General features: G+C 35.0%; 1 protein-coding gene across 1 annotated transcript in view; it reads left to right on the forward strand.

The window, feature by feature from the left end:
* SCN9A (sodium voltage-gated channel alpha subunit 9) overlaps nucleotides 1-23,763 on the forward strand; it is a gene marked incomplete at its 5' end in the record, with an annotated part of 81,526 nt that overhangs the window by 48,797 nt on the left and 8,966 nt on the right. Inside the window, 6 exons of the mRNA XM_081815474.1 lie at nucleotides 3,741-3,895; nucleotides 7,761-7,934; nucleotides 12,235-12,357; nucleotides 16,232-16,513; nucleotides 17,169-17,222; nucleotides 18,058-18,195. Coding sequence (XP_081671600.1) covers nucleotides 3,741-3,895; nucleotides 7,761-7,934; nucleotides 12,235-12,357; nucleotides 16,232-16,513; nucleotides 17,169-17,222; nucleotides 18,058-18,195 — 926 coding nt within the window. The remainder of the gene's footprint in view (nucleotides 1-3,740; nucleotides 3,896-7,760; nucleotides 7,935-12,234; nucleotides 12,358-16,231; nucleotides 16,514-17,168; nucleotides 17,223-18,057; nucleotides 18,196-23,763) is intronic.

Raw genomic sequence — 23,763 nt, forward strand, 5'->3', positions numbered from 1 at the left:
GTCCTTTTAAAAAAGAAGATGTGATAACATTGCTAACCAGCTAGGTTGGAAATCTCTTAGGATATGCCTTTGCATAAAAGCCAGACAAGCACTCGAACACTCTTGCTTCAAAATAAGAGTGAGAAACTCTCTGAGATGTGATAAATCCCGAGAGCAATATTTATCAACCTTCATCGCAGATAAAAGGTTTACTTTTCTAATTAGAATGTAGGGTCCCTTTTCTTACCTCAATCTTATGAGTAATATTTCTCTTCAGTTTTAAGACAGACACAAATAAATCTCGGATAGTAAAATCTTGAAGGGAAACTTTCTCCTCTGGTAATTATACTTGAGGCAGATAGATTCTGTTCTGTACAAGATATTTGTTTTTATATTGAGATAAATTCTTAAGTCTGAAGCATTAAGTTGATATAAAAAAAAATAATTCCATCTTAAATTTTTTCACTCCTGGTGTTTTCTTTTGCCCAGGAAGAGATAATCTAGGAGTCCATTTTTGGTCCTACCTTTTTACTATTTTCCCACATCATTTTATAAAATATTCTAACTTTATTAAATACATTTGAGATGTAAGGTAATTGTTTTAAATACTGTGAAGGTGAATTCATTCAGATCTGAGGTCACGTTAACTATAATTTAACGTTGGTTAAATGAAGGCATATGTATATTTTCTATTCATCATGAAAGGAACCATAATAAGATACTGCCTAAACAGTATAGTTCAAAAGAATTCTGGTTCTGTGTTTCAGGGCATACACTTTATGATTCTCTGAAGTTATTACTTATTAAACTCAATATTTTTTAATTAAATATATTGTTTTATAAAAAAGTAAATTATTTTTTAAAATGCCTACCTTGCAAACCTCTGAAACAAGTATCTAAAAAGTGCTCTCCCCGCTTTTTACCTTCCTTCTAATTGGAAGGAAAAACTTTTTTTTTCAGTAATTTCTTTTTTATTGAAGTGTAGTTGACACGAAATATTGTATTAGTTTCAGGTGTACAACATAGTGATTCAACTAATCTATATGTAATGCTATGCTCACCACAAGTGTAGCTACCATCTGCCACCATACAATGCTCTTGTGTGTAATATCATTGACTGTATTCCCTATGCCTTGTGACGAATTCATAAGTGGAAGCCTGTGCCTCCCACTTGCCTTCACCTGCTTTGCCCATCCCCTCATTCTCCACCATTGGCAACCATCAGTTTGTTCTCTGTATTTATGGGTCTGTTTCTGCTTTTTCTATGTTTATTTATTCATTTGTTTTGTTTTTTGGATTGCACATGTAAGTGAAATCATATGGCATTTGTTTTTCTCTATTTCACTTAGCAGAATACCCTCTAGATCTATCCATATTGTCACAAATGGCAAGATCTCATTCTTTTTTATGGTAGAGTAAGAACCCATGGTATATATACACCATATCTTCTTTATCCAATCGTCTATCAGTGAACTTGGCTATTGTAAATAATGCTGCAATAAACATAGGGGTGCATGTAACTTTTCAAATTAGTGTTTCCATTTTCTTTGGGTAAGTACCCACTAGTGGAATCACTGATCATATGGTATTTATTTTTAACTTTTTGAGGAACCTCCATATTGTTTTCTGCAGAGGCTGCACCAGTTTACATTCCCACGAAGAGTACACAGTTGTTCTGAAAGGAAAATTTTTAAGAAATCAATTAATTGTAGTTTCTCTTTTTTCAGTTCTTCCTCTTCTTCACAGTAATTGTGGTTGGTTTTTTTTTAAATCAACTTTAATTTTTGAAATTTAATTTTTGAAATTTCAGTCATTATCTTTCTGGGTCTTTCTTGGTCATGGTTCTGTTCACCAGCCCTTTATGAAACTTTTTACTCCCTGACTTTTTTTATTGTAGCTCCTTGTACATCTCTCCTACTTCTACTCTGTCTCCATCTCCTTCAAAGTTTTTCTCTTATTCCACCTGTCCTTGTGGTGTGCAGGTGAATGTTTAACAACCAGTTCTCCAAGAAAAAGAGAGTATGCATATGTACATCAGTTTACTATAAATTTTACTGATATAAAGGGTGTGTAGCACATGATTTGCAAATAATAATATAAGCAATATTCATTATTGCACATTCCATATAACTCATTGATTCTCACACAATGCTTTTGTTAAATTTTACCAAAATTTTGCATTTCTAAATAATCAATGATTGCAGTTGATGAACATGTATGCTTTTAGCCTGAAGGGTGGTTGATAATTTCATTTCTGTTGATCAGTAAGGTTAAAGTGAGACAAAGAAACTATATGTCAGAACTTCAGTCATTCATTAATGATGTCTGCAAATCTCAGATAATAGAATTTGAATAATGAAAGAATACTTCCTCAAAATTTTCTGCTATTCCCAGTGTCATGGCTACAAATATGACATTTTTACAGTTTTATATATTTTATTAACATTTCCTGCATTACTTGTTAAGTTTACTCTAGAAAATCATCAAGCCCTGGTTATAGTTCCTAACTAGAGTTGCCATGACCTATCCCTCTTGTTAAGGCTACTGAACCAGAATCCTAAATGGTTTTCTGGCTCTGAATCTTCCTACACCTCCACCCTCTTTTTTCTTCTCTTCCAACTTTCCTCCATTCAGCTGTTGGAGACATCAACTTAAGTTGCATCTGCCTATATCATTCTCTGCCAACAACCCTTCACTTACTCCTCAACATCTATAGGATATAGACCAAACTCCTTCATGTGGAGGAAAATGCTTTCCATAATCTGACCAATTTCTCTAACCTCATTTCTCCCCCATGCCTCTGTACACTTTGCTTTCATTACAATTCTGAACTGCTTATAATTCCTATGCACAATACCTTTTGCTCCTTCTTGACGTAGAATTCCACCCATACTCTTTTTGGCTAAGACTTTGACTCAATTCAGGCTCCAGTTCTTCCACAAAGCCTCTTCCAGTCTCTCCTCAGCAAACAAGCCAGGTGAGGTAGACTTTTTCCATGCTCCAAAATAACCCCTTTATATATGTGATTTTAGTTGACGTATCCAGTTATAGTCATTTATTTCTATCTCTATCTACCTAACCAAAACCAAAAATAAATCCCCCGAGGAGAGGAAACTATATACACAGCTAAGTATATAACAGATAATAAATGTTTAATGGAGAAATGAATGAATAAACCTAAAATGTAAATAAAATGTTCCTCAGCTTACCATAGCAGCATGTTTTACACCTAGAGTTCCCAAGGTAGAGTTGTTTTTAACATAGAGTACTCGAAACAGTTTTACCTGCATCTTCTAATCAAGATCAAATTCTTTTGAACATAATTTTAGAAACTTCTACCAATTTTCTTAATATTATCTAGAATTGAAGCTTTGTGAAGAGTTTTTTTTTTTTAATACAGTGGAAGCATCAGAAAACTGTAGATGAGATCCACATCAAGGAAAATTAATTTATCAGCAAAGAAGGTCTTGAAAAGCATTTTGTCCTCAGATTTTAGTTTAATATTCATTCATTCCATGTTCATCATGTATCAGCACAGCATTAGGACTGCAATAGTGAAAAAAATAAGTGGTTTTAACACTTAGGAAGAGATTGATGAGAAATCAAGGAAGCACAGAATGCATTTTAAGTTAGAAATAATTGACAAGCTGCAGTTTAAGTGTTAGAAATTATTCAGTTGAGGGACATCATAGGGAAAGCTTTGCATAAGTATTTTATTTATTCTGAATATCAATATTTTATATGTATATCTCTCTTGTCAGGTTGTGTGCGGAGGTTCCCATGCTGCCAACTTGACATAGAGTCAGGAAAAGGAAAAATCTGGTGGAACATCAGGAAAACCTGCTACAGAATAGTTGAACACAGTTGGTTTGAAAGCTTTATTGTTCTCATGATCCTGCTCAGCAGTGGTGCTCTGGTAAGTTATATGACACCTAAAGCAATCACCCGAGTCAGTATTTTTAATAAATGAGTTGAAGGATAAAAATATGAAAGTTGTTTTACCTAAAAGTGAATTCCTATGATTAGTACTAGGACAAAATTTTAGTTTAGTTCAGTAAATATTTAGTAAGCACTACTACATGCCAGGCATTATTCTTGCTTCCTTGATTGCAAAGGTGGATAAGATCCAGGTACTTTTCTCAAGGAGTTCAGAGAGCACTGGGGAGAGAGGCACAAGGGATTACAGAACTGGAATATGTTTGTAAGTGAAGAATATACTTGATAAAGCTCTATAGCAAGAGATGAACAATTGTCTGCTTGAAATTTCAGAAAAGTAGTTGATGTTTTACAAGATCTAGAAAGATTAATAGTATTTTCCAGCCAGACAGGGTGGGCTGAGGAACAAGTGTACAGTGATAAGGAAGCATAAAACATCATGAGGTATTCAGGAAATTAAAAGTTTCCAAGTTGTAGAAAGTAACGCTGGAGGAAGAGCAAATACAGGGAGGAGAGTGGTGGCCACAGGTACTGTGACAAAGATAGGCAGTGTCAGCTTATGAAGCATCTTGCAAAACTAACTGTAATTTTAGGGTGAGAATGGGACACGTTTCCCATTCTTGCATATATACCAAGCACTTTCTATGAGAGTTGAAAGGGACCTGGGAGAGTTACAAAATCCCTAAGCCTTCTCTTATTTTTCTTTCCTGCTGACACGAACAGAGATGAACCCTTAGAAGCTCAGTTCCAGCTAGAGATACCACTGGAAATTCCTTTATACTAAAAACAGAATACTTAAGAACTTTGTAAATTGTTTCATAGATAGTCTTCATGGATCTGGAATTGGATTTTTATAAGAAGTTAACCTGTTGCTATTTCATGGGTGCTGATAGAATATATGCGACCTCCAAGTCAGAGACAAAGGATTTTATTAGTCATGACATTGGAAGCAACATGAACTTCAACATGTTTGTGTTGGTCCCCCTTGTCTCCAAGTCTCATGAGGGCATGGCATGGGGATAAATGAATGGCCCACACACCGTGGATTAGCTTCATAGCTGAAGAGCGCTAAATTTAGGGAACCCTGTCCATTTTTTTTAAAGGAGGGGAGGGGCAGAAAGGGAGAGAGAGAGAATCTTAAGCAAACTCCATGCCCAGCGTGGAGCCCAATATGGGGCTCCATCTCACAACTCGGAGATCATAACCTGAGCTGAAATCAAGAGTTGGACACTTAAGCGACTGAGCCACCCAGGCACCCCAGGGAACCCTGTCCTTTTATAGCAAGCAGTAATGAACCTTGCTTTTTTGTCCCAGACAGAGACAATGTCTCATCCTTCAAGGTTGCTTGTTGCAAAGGCAACCGTGAGAAATAACCTGAGTAAAGAGCAAGTCAGGGCCTTGTATTGTTGGCATACCCAACAATGACATGAAGGGATGCTCAGGGCCTACAGTGGATGGCCTCTCCTAAAACAGATGAATAAGAAAAATGGTACTCTTCTTATTGGGTGGAATGCGAGTAGGAATCTCAACAATGTCTACGTTATCTTATATTCCTACTAACTATTTTGCTGAGTCACACATGTGACTGAGACTTTTAGAAAGGAGAGTAAAAAAAAAATTAAAGAGAAGTTTAGAGCAATCCTTTGTTCAAAATGTTGAAAAAGGAAGATGACATTTTTGGGGAAGAGGTACTCTCAAAACTAAAATTCTGGGTGCCTGAGTGGCTCAGTTGATTAAGTGTGGGTCTCTTGATTTTGGCTCAGGTCGTGATCTCAGGGTTGTGAGATCAAGCCCCATGTTGGGCTCTGCACTCAGCGTGGAGTCTGCTTGAGATTCTTTCTCTCCCTCTCCCTTGGCTCCTCTCCCTGCTCAGGTGCCTGTGTGCTCACGCTCTCTCAAATAGATAAATAAATAAAATCTTAAAAAAACAAAAAACAAAAAACCTGAAATTCAGTTGAATCATATGAGGAAGAAAAGGGAAAGGTATTTTAAGAAACTGCTGTTTTTAACTCAGAGAGTTTGCTAATTAAGCTAGATTTTTAAAATCCCTGTCCATAAAACAAAAAAAGGTAACAGCCGAGTTAGTACATATTTATTATGTTTCAAGATCGTTATATAAGTTTTTTCACTTAATCTTTGAACAATCTTATGAAAAAAACTATCGTTTTGCTTATTTTACCAATGAGGAAGTTGGGCAGAGAGTTTGAAAAGTTGTTTAATGTCCCAAAGCTAGTAAGTGACAGACCCATAACTTAACTGAGCTCTAAAGTCAAAGCCAACCATATCTTTTCACTGATTTCTGGCTTCTCAAAAAGGAGAGTACCCACCATGTAGAAACAAATGAGTGGTGACTGAAATGAGTAACAGTAAAACCTACACCCCACATTGGGTAGAGCTCACATAATGATGTCCTTGCCTCCTTGCTTCCACATCCATGAAGCTAGTCCTGGAAGTTAGCTAGGAGCCCTGCAGGCTGAATCCTGTTTCCAGCTCTGGGACTAGTCAGAACAAGGTGCACTCAAGGCAGGGTATTTGGCTCTCAGCATCAAGACTTACTACTGGTCCTGCTCTGCACCCCAGTTCCAGGAATAACCCTCTTGTTCTGTGTGATCAAGCCCCTTCCTTATCTTTGCATTTCAAGTATTGAAGAGTTGCCATAGTGTCTGTCTGTGTAGCTTGCCTCACTCCTCAACAACTTGGAGAAGGGAGACTAGAACATCCCAAGAGCTGGAAGTTTCCCCTTGCATTTCAGTGCCACTGACATTCAGAACCTCTGCCAGCTGCTAGAACCTTCTTTTATCATCTTAGTAAGTCTGCTCATTCTCTGTGTCCCAACTTCTCTGTCGTCTTCAATATTGATACCAACAATTTGCAATAAGTTCCAAGGATCATTTTTAAAGTATTGATATAGGAACTTGGAATAAGAAGAAGAATGGACAAGCCCATGGCTATGGATAGGTAGTATAATGTTTACCACTAAGGATACAGCTTCTTTTGCTTTCATGTTCTTCAACGAAGTGAATATTGTTTAATCTTGAAAAAGCAAATCCTAATACTCTAGACCTGTTTAGGTCAGGATTCATTTTCAGTGTCTTCGGTGAGCTCAGTTCATTAAGTCCATTCTAATTATTTCCCAAGGGACTAGTGGCTATGACCACAGAATCATCATCTGTCACGTACTAAAAGTTCTAGAAGAGTGTTAAAAGGTGCCACATTCATGAACTGAATGTAACAGTAATTTGTAGAGCTAAAGCTTTCAATGAATGATAAATATTGTGCAGTATTCAAAGAAAGAAACCATCCTCTGTGTTCCACAGTCCTATAAGCTACTGCATTCATTCAGCAAACTCCCTTACCTTCTGCTGTGTTTTTGGAACAGTTCTAGGCACTGGGAATGCACAAGCATATAAGAACTGAAGGAGATCTCCAAATCCTACTGGTGAGAGTGAAGGAGAGTACAGGGTGAGAAAGATATATATGACCGGACGATCTGGGAATCATGTCTTAAATTATCAGGATTCATCCAATTTGAAGAGAGATAAAGGGAAATCAGATGAAGTAGAAATCGCTGCAGTTATCAGAGATCGTGGTTCTTTTAGAGGATTATAAATTAATTTATTCTTTGCACCATTTCTCTTAACCTCTGGCGACCAGTGGCACATACTGGTAAGAAGTCTAGAACTAAGTGTTACATAGGAGCTGTAAACCAGAAGAAAGTCAGCTAGCCCATAATGGTATATATCTTTCAGTATAAAATCATCCATCAGAATTTTATTTCCTGCTTTTGTTATGAATCGTAAGCTTTAAGGTGGATGTGAATTGAAATTTGAATACTATTTTCACAGGCTTTTGAAGATATATATATTGAAAAGAAAAAGACCATTAAGATTATCCTGGATTATGCTGACAAGATATTCACTTATGTCTTCATTCTGGAAATGCTTCTAAAATGGGTAGCATATGGTTATAAAACATATTTCACCAATGCCTGGTGTTGGCTGGATTTCTTAATTGTTGATGTAGGTTGGATTTATTCTTACAAATAAGTGTTCTGAGGAACTTTCACTAATGTTGTTTGTTATCATATTTTAATCTTGGTTAGCTTTTTATACTTTCAGACTATAGTCTTATAGGTATTATTGAAATATTAATATAGCCAATAGAAATATATCTGTAAGGAATATTAAAAGAGAAATTCTGCAATGAGTGTGAATTCTTTCCTGTACCATTCTAACATTTATAATTTACTTGTGCATATGTTTTCTGCAATCAGAGAAAATGTGATTATATATATATATATATACACATAGACATATATATCACACACACACACACACACACACACACACACATATACATGATTTGAATATCATCCCTGTTGGGAAGAAGAAAAAATGAAAACTTGGTGGTGGGGGGTGGGAATGGAAAAAGGCGGAGGCACAGATTAAAAAGATAAAATACTGATTTTTTTTTTTACAATATAAAATGAGAAAATAGGGGCGCCTGGGTGGCTCAGTCGTTAAGCGTCTGCCTTCGGCTCAGGTCATGGTCCCAGGGTCCTGGGATCGAGCCCCGCATCGGGCTCCCCACTCAGCGGGAGGCCTGCCTCTCCCCCCTCCACTCCTCCTGCCTGTGCTCCTCTCTCAATGTGTCTCTCTCTGTCAGATAATAAATAAAATCTTTAAAAAAAATAAAATAAAATGAGAAAATAAAAGAGGATAAGGGATATATCAAATTGTCTGAGATGTTAGCTGAAAGTTATGTAAAATGGTAGTGCTAAAGCTAAGTTAAGGAGTTGGGGAGGCATGGAATTTCAAAATATTTATCTCTGTCACAATGAGAGGGAAAACCAAAATTAGTCACAACTCTTGTCTCCGCCTGAAACATCCAACTTACCCTTCATCTCTAGAGTGGCAGTGAAGCAGAAAAATAAGCATTGGCAATTTCAAGTAATAAATTCAGAGAACTATTCAATACTTGGATGATGGAAAATATATAAGAATGCCTCAGCTTATGCATTATTTTTAACAAAGCAAAACTATTTTTTAGGAATCTTGTTGAAATGGGAAAGAAATCCTAAAATAGCTGTGAGATTAAGGCATCTCAAATAGAAATGGTGCAATGGCCAATTTTATCAATTTATTCTTATTTAGTGTATTCAATTTTATTTTATGTCTTAATGATATAATTTAATAATATATCACATATAATAATTACATTATTATGTTTTATATTATTTTAAAAGGCTTTCTTAAATTACTTCATGACCTCAATTTCCCAATCTAATTTTTCTCAGAATGATTTATTTTTTTCTATCTTCTACTAATTCTCCTAGATTTTCCAAAATCTAGTCTTTGTGGCTAGGGAAGGGACAACTTATAATCATTTACACTTCTTAGAGATTTTTTTTCCATCTGATGTGGAATTAGAGGGCAACGTGCAAATTTTTATAGTGTTAACAAGTGCTCTAACATTTAACCAAGAGTTTGCATCATCAAACTTTTCAGAAAAGATAAATATAGCATCATTAATAGATATCAAAATTACAAATAAGCATTATAAATAGCCAAATCTGACTGCAAAATTAAACCAAAACTCATCATATGTACTCAAAAGTTCAATTTCTCAACTATTATCCAAAGCTCAGTAAACTCTTTTTTAACAGCTCAATGTATAAAATATTGCAAACAATAACACTTTTGTTTTCTATATCAGTGATGTACAAAAACAATTTTTTGAGGTATAGCTATACATTACATCTCTTATCTTCTCTTAGGCCTTCTCTGTGAGATCTCTAATTTTTGAGACCTTATATTAGTGATTCCATATTGTTTGTTCTTTAACTTACTTTTATATATATGTTACCTAGTTACTGGCTAGAAAAATAAATGGTAAGATAGATGTTTTTGTAACATAATAGATTTAAAGAAAGGCTAACCTAAATAAGAAGAAATGATAGAAGGAATGTAGGTTATTTCTTTTCTTTTCTCTTAACCATTAAATATGATAGGGTCTTTTAAAAGTTATTATAAAATATTTAAGATATTCAAAAACCTTTAAAAATATTATCACAAACATAGTTATTTTCATCACTCAGTCTGTGAAATAAAAGTTTATACATAGAATTGAATTTATTTTAGGTTAAGAAAGAGATAAAGCCATTTCGTAGCAGAAATTATTTTGTGTTGTATTTGAAAATCTGAGCTGGTGAATCTTAATACTTAAGAGTGTGTAATATACAGAACTCAGGTATATAGCTTCAATTTGAAATGTTATTTAATATTTTGAGAAAAAGTAAGTAAATATACATGTAAATAAAAAATATACATTACCTATTATATATAATATTGTATATATAATATTTTTAAAATGTAACATGGAGAGTGAAGCTGTACACAGTATTCTTGCTGGTAGAGATGCAAATTTAGTGATGCAGATTTGGAGGAGGAACTGAAATTTTATTTCTCAAAAATTGAACCAATTATCTAGAGGAATTGTTCTCAAAGCTGGTTCTCATTGAACCAACAGCATTGGTGGGAACTTGTTAGTAATCCAGTTCTCAGGACCTACCCAAGATCTACTCAATCAGAATCTCAGGTATTGGGACCCAGAACACTATTGTTATAAGCCTTCCAGATAATTCTGGTGCATACTGAGGTTTCAGGACCACTGATCTGATTTGATATTCACAGGATGGATTATTGGATTTCCACAGGGTTCTTTAATTGAAATTTATTTGCCTGAGCATTAGTCATCAGTATTGGCATATATGTATATATACATATGTATGCATAGATAAATAGATGTGTGTATATCTTCTCAGTTACAGAGTAATCTCTAGTTTTCTCAGTAATATGTATCTATTATATTCAATATCATGACACCTAACAGTGGTTTGGAAATTAGGTCTGCCATTTCTGTAGGGGCTATTCCCATTATAATAGACATTTAAAAACTTTTTTTTTTTCCTGATTAAAAGGAATACTTGCTATTCTTATTAAAGAGCATATTTTCTTAAGTGTACTTAATTTAAGAAAATAATGGACCTGAATGACTTGGGTGAATTTCAGAATGATATGAGGGAGGATTAGTTCTGCTGGATATGTAGCATAAAGACTTAAAAAGAAACAATGTTACATTAAGATATTTGGAAGCAACTGCATGAGAAAGAACACACACTTCGACACATCTTGATTCATAAATCAGTTTACTTGTCTCTGATAGCAGGAGCAGTGAGCTTGTGAGCAATGAATTTTTCTACTCTGTCAATAGTTAAATATAAGGAGGTTGACTCTCAGGTTTTCCTAGTCTTCCCTGGAAAATTTTAATCTTTTAGTCAGTAGTTAATTCATAATGAAGAGCTGCATTCCGGACATTGTTCTTAGACATTGCTTCCTGCTACTCACAGTGTGAAAACAAATGAATATTTTAAATGGAACTTACTCAGAGACTGAATGCATTTGCAGATCCAGATGTAAGGTCATTGAGGAGCTCATTACTCTGATTACCAAAATGTGTATTGATTTTATTTCTGTCCATGTTCTTTCTTCTAAGATAGTTTATGACAAGAACACAAATTTCTGTTGGACGCTGGTTATGGTCATTGTGGCAGGTCTAACATGATAAAGTTCCGTATGTCTGTGTTAATTGTAAAGCCAGTGAGATCACATACTCCTGTGCTCTCTTCCATACAATTGAGATTTTCTCCCACTATTCCTAGGTAAATCTTTGGTACCAGTACTGAGAAATTGCAAGGCAGAACAATTTGTGGGGAATTAGCTCCATCTCAAAATCATGAGTCTTCAAAATGCTTTTGAATAAGGTCTATACTAGACTTAGATTTGGTTGAGTCAATGCCACACTCTCATGACTTAGCTTCAGAATCACACACTTTGTTATGACCTAGGTTTTATTATAATTGAAATTTTGATAGTTGCTCTAATTAAATGTATAGCATAAGTGTATAACATGTTCATAAGCATTAAATGTATAGCATATCTAATTAAATATATCAAGCATAAGTTCAGAATAAGCAAGTACATAATCATTGATGACAAAAAGTGTGAAAAGCTTTATTCAGATATAAGAAATAACCTACTTTCCTTCTACTATTTCTTTTTATTTCATTAGCCTTCCTTTATAGCTATTTCCTTATAAAAGCATTCATTCATCTTATCTATTTTTAGGCAGTGATGAGACAACTTGATATATAAAATATTATTCTTGTTGATCTGCTCTTAGTGATCTTTGAAATTGACTTTTCCTCTTTGTGCTTTATTATTTTATTGAAATGATTAATGAAAATTTTATTTTTTGTAGGTTTCTTTGGTTACTTTAGTTGCAAACACTCTTGGCTACTCAGACCTTGGCCCCATTAAATCCCTTCGGACACTTAGAGCTTTAAGACCTCTAAGAGCTTTATCTAGATTTGAAGGAATGAGGGTAAGAAAATGCTAAACTTTCTAATATCTTTATTTTCTAAATGGAGTATAAAATATAAAAAAAATAAGTATGTAGAAATTATGGGCTGTTTATATTAATATGTACATATATCTACATATATACATATAGATGGACTGTTTATATGTGTGTGTGTGCATATGTATATACATAGTATTCAGTGCATATTGTTTAACAAAGAGTAAATCAAATACAGTAATGCCTCCTTCACATAATTTTGTTAGGCAGTAATCCAAATAAGTGACTTTTTTTTTTTAATGAAAATCTCTGTCCTAGGAAACACTATTCATTCTGATAACATCTCCCATATACAAGTTATCAAGGACTTGCCTGTATCCAGTGCTCAGATTTTATAGGGTGCCTGGGTGGCTCAGTCAGTTGAGTGTCTGCCTTCAGTTCGGGTCATGGTCCCAGGGTCCTGGGATCGAGCCCTGCATCAAGCTCCCTACTCAGTGGGGAGCCTGCTTCTCCCTTTGCCTGCTGCTCCCCCTGCTTGTGCGCTCTCTCTGTCAAATAAATAAATAAATAAATAAATAAATAAATAAATAAATAAATAAAATCTTTAAAAAAAATTTTTTTAAGAGCTAACCTGGGTAGGAATCATAAGAAAAAAATGGAATTGAAGCGACATCAGCCACACTTAATTTCATCCTTAAAATAAATGTTTCAATGAAAGTAGAATTATCTCCAAATTACATTTGACAAAACTAAAGCTCTGAGAATTTACGTAATTTGTACTAGGCTGCATGGTGCCTGAAAAGAGATCATTTTGTAGAGACAAACAAGGTGAGATAAATAATGACTAGTAGCAACTTAGCTTTAAGAGCTGTATTAAACCAGCAACTTCATAAAATACATGGAGGACAATGACCTTACTCTCTCCAATTAGTCCATATCCTCATTTATTGCTGCTTTCCTCAAACTTCCTTTTCATCAGCTTTATACTTGCTTTCTCATGCTTCTGTTGTTCTCTTGGCTGGGAATGCTTCTCCCTACCCTGTCCCAACCCTGACTCATCAATATAGCAGACAGATACCTACCCAGCCAGTAAGCCTCAATTTAAATTTGCTTTGTCTCTTCACCATGGGGCATAGGTGGGCATCCTCCCTCTATGTTCAGACATACAAAATCCTTATTATACTGTTTTTTACTTATTTATATGACTGCCTCTCTACCTGTAGTCCCTGAATAACTCAACATGTAGATTAGTCTATCTCACTGCTTCTCTAAGTGCGATCCACAGACCAGCCATCAGCGTCATCTGAGAACTTATTAGAAATGCAAATGCCCAGGTCCCGCTCCAGACATACTGGATTATAAACTCTGGGATGGGCCTTGGAAATCTGATACCTCAGGTGAATATCCGAGATCTTTTAGTCTAGCAGATCTTCAGTGTTATCTCCGCTAAACTATGACTGTTTAATGCATCCAGTGTACCCATGTATATGAGAGATCATAATTACACAAAAAAATCATAAGTCAACCCTTTCTATCATGTAAGAATTGAAAAATTTAAATTTACGTTATTATACAGAAAGGTGGGATTGGAATCCATTGGCATTAACTTCATTTTTTGAGCACTGGTAGAATGTTACAATCTATCTAGAACTTATGACTGATTTCTGGACTCAGTATCCGTATACTGCATTTTCATGAATGAAGAATATGCTTTCCCTTACAAAACTACTTCCCTCAGCAATTAAGCCAGCGCATTATTTTATCCTCTTTTCTCTTTGTTCTTTATCTATAATAGAGCTGATGCAGGAGAATGGTTTAATGTATTTGGAGGACCATATATGTCTCTTTAGCATTTATTAACCACGCAAAAAGGGTATGTTCCTTCACACTGCAGGATGATTCTGAAGAATAAATGAAACAATGATTTGAGGCATTTTTGTAGTTAGCTTCCTTTGAGTCTTGAGGCTCATAAGCTTATTGACTTTCCCAAATGGCTTCTTATCAGACCGATATGTACCTATCTCCCTCAGAGATGCACCGTTGCTCACATTCTTCCAGCAAACATTTTAAACACCAACTATGTGTCAGTTATTATGCTATAAAAAGAGTACAATGGTGAAGAGACCCAGTCCCCCACCATTGAATAGGGACAAAAATCATGGAGAGACAGACAGGGGAACAGTAGTTATTCTAGGACATCAGCTATAAAGTAGTAAGCATGCAGCACTGCAGAAACATGGGGGAGGTTGGAGTGGCTGCCAGGGGAAGTCTAGGAAGGCCTCACAAGGAGTTGACATTGGAGCCATGACTGAGAGAGTGGGTCCAAATCCCAGGCATGTAGGCATTCCAGGCAGAGACGCTACCTGGGGGAGAAGCACAGGATTGAGTGTGCAAGGCATGTTTGAGCAATGACTAGAAGATCAATGTGCCTAACTGACAAGCACAATGGGGAGGCCAGTAGGAAGTGAGGATGAAAGCATAGACTTGAACAGGAGTTGGCCACTTTGAACTTTCTTCTCTACTCCTGTTCTTCCCAATCCTTTCAGTGTCATGTACACTATCGGAATCTCATAAAAATGTGAATCATCTCTTCATTAAAAAAGTACACCTGTGATGTTTTTCATACAATTTCATGCTCACATAGAACCTCAACAGGCCCATAGACCCTAGGGTAATAACTACTGTTCTAGACCAGAGGTCAACAAACTAAAGCCCACAGGCTGCTTGCCTGTTTTGTAAAGGAAATTTTACTGCTTCTCAGCCATATCCATTTATATATGATTTATTGCCACAGTGGCAGAATTGAATAGTTGCAACAGAGACCATCTAACCCTCAAAGCCTACAAATATTTAAGAAAGTGTTTTCCACCTCCTGCTGTAGACAATCTGAAAAGTAGTCAGAGATGCTTAATGTTTCACCATCTGGAAAAAAGAGGGAACACAGTGCTCTTACTCAACAAATTAGTCTTTAACACATTTGGACTCAAATTCAGACTAGAGCTGAAGTATAAAAAGACAGGTAGGTTTTGAAAGGTGGGGTAATTAGGAAAATCTGGAGAGTGATAAATGCTATGATAGTCTGCATGCAGGAAAATTGGAGTGGCAAGAGGCACTGGTCATTAATAGCAGTGGAAATGCCAAAAAGCAGAAATAAAGGAAGTATTAAAGATAACTACCTCATTTTTATTTTAACCGAGACAAGCATTTTCTATATTTAGCCAAGGACTTATATATAAAGTATATTTAGACTTAGAATAATAAATTTGAAAAGGTGTCTCTCATTTAGCAGATGAAGAAACAGAGGTCCCAAGGTCTTAACTGAATTCACGTATCACATTATTAGCAGAACCAACTAAATAGAAAGGGTTCATACAATAAAAGACTCCTAACCTCAACTCCAGCTTATATACATCAATAGTTTCTGTATATGGGAGAATTTTAGCACTGGTCATTCTAGGACTATGAACCTTTAAATGTACATTTTATTTGTTATCATTCATACTTAGAAATTTCTTTTTTTTTTTGCCTAGAGTATGCAGATTTAGGACTTCACCTTACATACATCAGGTTTTTGGTTTATTATTTTTATTTTTTCATTTATTTAAGCTGTGGTATCATTTTAGTTACTTTGTTTTGCACTGTGGCTAATAGTTTCGATGTGTGTTCATCATGTATTTTAGTAAACTTGTTGTTCACAGGGCTCCTGTCTCATTCTGTCTTGCTTGGCATACTACTGAGCATAGACATTCAGTTAATACATGTTGGTTGATGATTTGATGTCTTAAACATGTAACAGTGGCTTTTCTAATTTCTTCAATTCTGTATTGTGTTTCGTTAATGTCGACCATTTAACATTTTTACTACTCCTAATCATCCCTTTCTTTCTTTTGAATACTAGGTGGTCGTGAATGCACTTATAGGTGCAATTCCTTCCATCATGAATGTGCTACTGGTGTGTCTTATATTCTGGCTAATATTTAGCATCATGGGAGTAAATTTGTTTGCTGGGAAGTTCTATGAGTGTGTTAACACCACAGACGGGTCACGCTTTCCAACAAATCTAGTTCAAAATCGTTCTGATTGTTCCGCACTGATGAATGTTAGTCAAAATGTACGATGGAAGAACCTGAAGGTGAACTTTGATAATGTTGGACTTGGTTACCTGTCTCTGCTTCAAGTTGTAAGTGAGCCCTGTCATGAATGCTTGATGTTTTGGTAGACACTAGATGAGGGATAGAAGTCATTCTTTAAATAATCTATTACCTAGAAATTAAAGATAAGGTACTTTGTGACTTTAAAAAGGAGACTTGGTCTTTCTTAGAACATGTGCCTATAAAACATGAGTTAAGAAGCAAAGGTTCTGTTGCATTTGAGAATCATTAATTCATAATAGACTTTCGGTGTCATGTGGCTCCTCACCATTTACACCATCTGAATGTTGCTCCAAAAATAAATAGTTTTTGGACTGCCAGTTTTACACTACATGGGAATGAGAAGAACTTCCCACTATCATAGAGGGTCCTTAAAAATATGGAAAAAAAAATGTTTCCTGTCTTGTTCATAAAATTCTCCTCTACCTCTGGAAAAATAAAAGTTCATGTGCAAACTTTGCTGGAATTGTAACAACCTGTAAATAATTAACTAGGACTAAGATTTAGATGTGACTTGGGACTATGTCCTTTTTGTTCTTGACATAGCATCTTTATATTAAATTGATACTTCGAAATACAGTAAAATACAGTGATTTGATGTCACTAAATGTAACAATAAGTGGACTAAACTCATGTATGGCTATTTTAGAGTATGAGCCTCACATTCAGATTTTATTGTTATAGGCAACATTTAAGGGATGGATGGTTATTATGTATGCAGCTGTTGATTCTGTTAATGTAAGTATTGGTCATTATTACACTAAACTTACAATTTTTAAAGCTCCTTAGTTTAGTTTGGCCATTTTCAAATAGTAGCTCCAAGGAGCCTTTGGTATGTACACACAAAATGAAGCACTTCCACCTAATAATAGACTAGCAATTATGTGTGCAGCATTTGGTGACTGAGCTTGCTCAAATTCTGGCTCTCTCATATGAGCTCTGCAACTGACTTTGAACAAATTACTTTGCCTCTCTCAGCCTGTTTATTGACTGAAAAAAACAAAAAAATTCAATGCCCACTTCATGGCATTGTTCTGAGGATCCAAAAAGAAAATGTAAGTAGAGCACTTTGTACAGCCTAGCAATAACAAGTGCTCAGTGAATATGTTTATAAAAATAAAAATTCAATAACAAATGCTATTCATGGGTTTAAAAATTTTTATTCAAGTTTTTATTGTTTTTATACTTAATCAAATGAAGAACAAAAATCAGCAGAATTTCTATAAATATGGTTATCTCCTCTTTTACAGTTTTTTTCTGGAAATAGAAAACATACATTAGGTCACTTAGTTACTAAATTGTCCTACCAATCTGAGAACAAGTACTATGTATGGTTAAGTCCTTTGTAGTCATCTGAAGATTATATTCATATACATAGTAAGCATGTAATAAATATTTACTTAATGTTGAATAAATTTTTAAGAATGTTTATGCCGATCCTTAAAATGTTATGGCTTCTGAAAAGCCAAGTTCACCTAGGATAGAACTATCTGGATTAACTTGTCAAACCATGTGAAAAAGAAAACGATTAATGTTATTGTCAACATACTGCTAACTTTTGTTAATTTTATAGGTAGACAAGCAGCCCATATATGAATACAGCCTCTACATGTATATTTATTTTGTCATCTTTATCATCTTTGGGTCGTTCTTCACTTTGAACTTATTCATTGGTGTCATCATAGATAATTTCAACCAACAGAAAAAGAAGATAAGTATTTTAAGGTTTTTATACTGCACTGAAAAATATGAACAATTATTTTTCCAAAAACATAATGTGGAAATTTAGTTTGATATCAGTTAGTAATTAGCTTCATTAGAACTTCATTTATTTTTAAATAATTGACCAGGATACAGTACAGATATGCTTAATATCACTCATCTCTGCATAGAAAATAATAATCCCCTAAGTCCTGACTATTTTTAAGCAATATGACAAGTATTCAGTTTTTTTCAATGTTCCCTATAAAAGACTAAAAATTTATAATTAAAATTAGTGCACTAATTATTTATTTATTCAAGACACATTTCAGTCATTCTCTGAGCCACTGTTCTGTGGGATATGTATTGGGCTGGCCCTTGATGGACAACAACACCGGACATGGTTCCTGAGCTCAGGGAGTTTATATTACAGCAGAAGAAATGATACCTGTAATGGAAATTAAGATTTGTTAAATGTTGCAAATGAGATACTCTCCTGAGATTACTGTTTCATTACCCTTCACGTCAACTGTGTTAATTTCTTAGGGCTCCTGGAACCAACTACCACAAACTGGTGGCTTCCAACAACAGAAATTTATTCTTTCTCAGTTATGGAGGCTACAAGTCCAAAATCAAAGTGTTGGCAGGGGAGGATCCTTTCTTGCATCTTGCAGCGTTTTGTAGCTCACGGAGCTTGTGGCTTACGGAGCGTATCTTTAGTCTCTGCCTCCATGGTCACATGGCATGCTCCCTCTCTGTGTCTCTTTCCTTTTCTTATAAGGGCACTGGTCATATTGGATTAAGGGCCCATCCTACTCTGGTATGACCTCACCTTACTTTAATTACATCTACAATGACAATATTTCCAAATAAGGTAACTCTGAGGTACCAGGAGTTAGGACTTTAAAATATATTTTGGGGGGGGACACAATTCAACCTAAAACATCCACCATAAAATATAATATTATTATAGACTTTGTCTTAAAAGTGTGGGCAGCCACAGAGAGGTTAAGTGATTTACCCAAGATCATGCATCTAGTAAGTAAGTGATAGTTTTGATAGAGTCAGCAGTTAATCCCATATACCTCATATATTTTTTAGGTCCTCTACTATTCTATATCCCCCAATACTACAATATGAAATAGTGATAAGTTTAATAAGGAAAGTTAACAAAGCAATGACAACAAAAAAATAAGTGGGCAGTCAGAGGAAAAAATAGTTACAAATAGAAAAAACAGCTATAGAAAGTTGTATGATTTACATGACAATTGGTAGGCCCTGGAAGACGAATAAGACCTGTAGCAACTAAGAGGCAAAAAGATGAATAATCCACAGGGAAGGGTAGAGAAATGTGTGAGCACATGCATAGTGCTGCAAACGAGACAATAATCCAGGAGGAATAGCTTTCATCCAGTTTGAGTGGAGTTTTGAGATGGAGTTTTTCTTTTTAAGTTTTTATTTAAGTTCCAATTCGTTTACAGTGTAATATCAGTATGATGGGTACAATATAGTGATTCAACACTTCCGTCCAATACCCACTGCTCATCACAGGTACCCTCCTTAATCCCCATGCCCTATTTAACCAGTCTCCCCACCCACCTCCCCTCTGGTAACCATGGAGTTTTAAGAAGAGAAATAGTAAAAGATGAATGAGGTCTTGCTTGAGAGCAGATCTTTCTTTTTCAGTAGGAGCTGATGTGTCACTGAAGTATTTTGAGCAAGGGAGTACATATAATCAAGACATTGGCACTTATTCAGATTTAATGATGTGTCTAATTCTGTACTCCACATGTGTAATCTTAGGTTTTACAACAAATCTAAAAGACGTTGTATCCTCACTTCCCCTCAGAGAGGTTGTGTTACTTGCATGTCATCTGACAGCTAGAAAGTAGCTTCATCACAGATCCAACTGGAGTCTTGTCTTCCAGAGACCATGAAAACTCAGTTCTGATTTAAAAGATGGTGTTGTAGGCAACTAATGAATTGTTGAACATTACATCAAAAACTAATGATGTTCTATATGCTGGCTAACTGAACATAATAATAAAAAATTATTAAAATTATTAAAAAATAAAAATAAAAAATGAATCCAGTAATGATGTATAGAATGATTGGAGAGAGACCAAAGACTAGGTCAGACTCTGCATTACCGGCCACCTCGACCACACTTAAGTCTTCAAATTAGTCATCTGCAGCAATGGAGAATATGCAATATGTTCAAAGAAGAGATTGTAGGAGGTAGAGTCTACAGTATTGTCTGTGATTTGTAAGAGATAAAGCATCTAAGAAGTCTCATTTTCCTGTCAAAGTTGACTGATGTACTGTGGCTGCAGCATCATCCACAGGAAAAGATATTTTTCAAAGATAAGGGGTAGACTTCAAAGAGTGATTTTAGATATTGACTTAGCATCTCAGAAAAGACGGATGTACGTGCAATGAAATATCATTATTGTACATGATTGATATTCACAATTGGAAGAAAATTTAGTAAATGTTGAATGTTATTTATGCTTACATTTTCCAATACAGGGTTTTTTCTTTCAAAGATCTTTTAAAATTCCATCTTCTATTCTTACATTTAACATCTGAGAGTTATACTTAGCTAACATTATCATACATTCATGCCTTTAGACAGAGAATCCTTAAAAATTGAGAATCTTGAAAATAATTTTACAAAGTATACTCTTATTTTCAATTTAATTATTTTTTTCAATTTTAGTCATTATAGATGTGTATATATGATATATAAGCACATACATATGATTCCCCAGTATTCCCTGAATAGGATGAATTAGACATGTATCTAGATAAAGCCATGTGACCATGAACAGGACAGCCACAGCCCTTATTGCTTTAACCTCCTTGCTTTTAAGTATTATCCTTGCAACAAGAATTGCCACTGGAGGCTGGGCTGACACCATTGCCATTACTCTCAGGCAAAAGTTACTAATTTAGAGGCACTGATAACTACCACTATGCCCTACCTTCCTTCCAGTATTTCATTTGCAATTTAAGCATACCTTTTATTTTCTAACCTTTTCTGAATGGCTTCAGGTTTCTTTTCACCCTACTAAGAGACAGGACTAACACTTCAATTAACCTACTGCATTGGAGCCTCTCAGCTAGATACTTTGTGTCTATGAATTCATCTAATCCATAGCCCAGACTAATGAAAGTGGCATCTTTACACTAAAGTGTATACACTGGCCTAGTCAGGATAAGTAGCTTGTTTCAAATCAAGTAACAGGTCCACTGGCAGTCAGAACCCAAAGGTCTGTTTGACTTCAAAGCCCATATTCTTTTCATAGTGTATTCTTGCCTCTTAAGGCTTTTTAACTTCGGCACTTTGGTCTCAGCTCATGGCTCTACCAACTACCCATACCTCTTCTAATAACCAACCCCACTTTACTAGTTTTTCCAAATACCCATCACTTTTACAAGTAATGTTTTCATTTAATAATTTCATGAGATTTAGGGTTTAATTCATCAGAAAACATACTTTGGAAAATTAGAACACAAATTATTAATAGGCTCAAGTTATAAAAGGAAAAAGTATGTAGTCTATTTACAGAAAGACCTAGTATAGACCTGGGTACATATGGGTAAATTCTAAGTAAAGCAACCCCTTTCGGTAACTATAACCTTATTAGGAAGGCTAATAACAACGACAGTAACAGCAACTAACAATTATTGAGGGCTTGTGTATCTGGCATTCTGTTGAGTGTTTTGAATGCATTATCTCAATTGATCCTCCCAACAAACCATCGAGGTGTAGCTACTCTTGTAACGATAACATGACTTAAACTGTCTTCTTAAAGACATTAAGAAACTTGCCCAAGGACAACAGAGGATTTGAACAAAGATGATCTGACACTAGAACTAAATTCTTAAGTACTATGTAACACAGCTTTGACATAGTGTGTAATATTGAAAAAGACCAGCCTGGTCTATACAGTATCTTCCATCTAGCTTTTAAAGGGATGCATTTTGTATAAGGTCTCTAAAGCTACAACCAAATTAAACAACACAAGCTCCCCTATTGGAGCATCTTGTAATCTCCTCCTAGTTTTATCCCACCTTTTATTATTTTGGCAACCAGGGTGTCATTAAGAGAAGTTAAAATTTGCTACTTTGATTTTTACCTCGAATTCATAGTTCTCTTCCCAGTGTTTTCCTAGCTTCTTCTGGTAAGTTCCTGACGTGTTATGGTACTCAGCCCTTGCCAATGAGTAGTTCTCTTAACATTGGCCTGAAGGCTCTCCCTGATGCCTAACATCAGTATGTAAGATAAACACCAAAGACTGTATATCAACCAGAATAAAGGTAAATTAAAACATATTAAGAAAGAAAGGGGAATCTGGTTACCATTAGGTATTTGATAAATTTTTTAAAAATGCAATATAATAGGAAACTGAATATTGCCTAATCCAAGAAAACTAAAGGGAAACCATAACCAGATTATCTTTAACTCCAGGACCCTACAAGTTAAGTAAGGATTTGAGAACTGTAAATTCCCCAAAATAAATTCCTAATTACGTGGATCATACTGATTTATCCCATAACTAAAAAATTGATATTATAGATCAATGTAGAAAATACATGAATATGTAAAAATTACAGATAATTTTAATAAAATTAGCATATCCTAAAAGAACACATAGGCATTCTTTGTGAGATTTGGACACTTACAGTGTTGAAAAGACCAAAAAACTTCATTTAGATGTTAGTTATTTTTACTGTTGAAACTTAGGGTTTCAACAATTAAGAAGTCCTTCAGGTCAAGGATCCTGGATCCTTGGTAATTTCCTCAATACTTAGGAAGCTATTATGTACAATATTGACACTTATAATGTTTATTGAAATTCCTTTATTGGAATGAAAAAAGTAGCTCACCAGTTTCTTGAAACACACGCACAGATATATATGTTACATGTTCATTGTACAATAGTCTCCCCAACCCCTTATCTGCAGGGGATGTTCCAACACCCCCAATGGATGCCTTAAACCACAGATATACCAAACCTTAAAAAACAAACAAACATAATAAAATAAAATAAAAAAACAAACAAACAAAAAACATGTTTTGGCTTCTACATACATACCTATGGTAAAGTTTAATTTATAAATTAGGCACAGTAAGAGATTAACAACAATAACTAATAATAAAATAGAAAATATACTGTAATACAAGTTACGTGAATATGACCCCCTCAAAATATCTTATTGTGCGGTACTCATCCTTCTTATAATGATGTGAGATAAAAGGCCTACATAATGAGATGAAGTGAGGTGAATAACCTAGGCATTGTGATGTAGCTTGGGCTACTCTTGACCTTCTGACAGTATGCCAGAAGGAGGATCACCTGCTTCCAGACCACAGTTGACCATGGGTAACAGAAACCACGGAAAGGGATACCATGGATAAGAGGGCACTACTGTTTATTCCCTTTCTGTGCTAAAGGAATATGGCATTTGTAAATGAATACAAACAAATATAAAACTATTTTTGTTATTGTTTTGGCCCCTACTTTTCATTAGAGTCCCAAATATTAGACAAATCATCAAAAAAGATATTCAG

The sequence above is a fragment of the Leptonychotes weddellii genome, chromosome 3 (genome assembly GCF_054177405.1).
Source record: "Leptonychotes weddellii isolate Sample4059 chromosome 3, ASM5417740v2, whole genome shotgun sequence".
Lineage (NCBI taxonomy): Eukaryota > Metazoa > Chordata > Mammalia > Carnivora > Phocidae > Leptonychotes > Leptonychotes weddellii.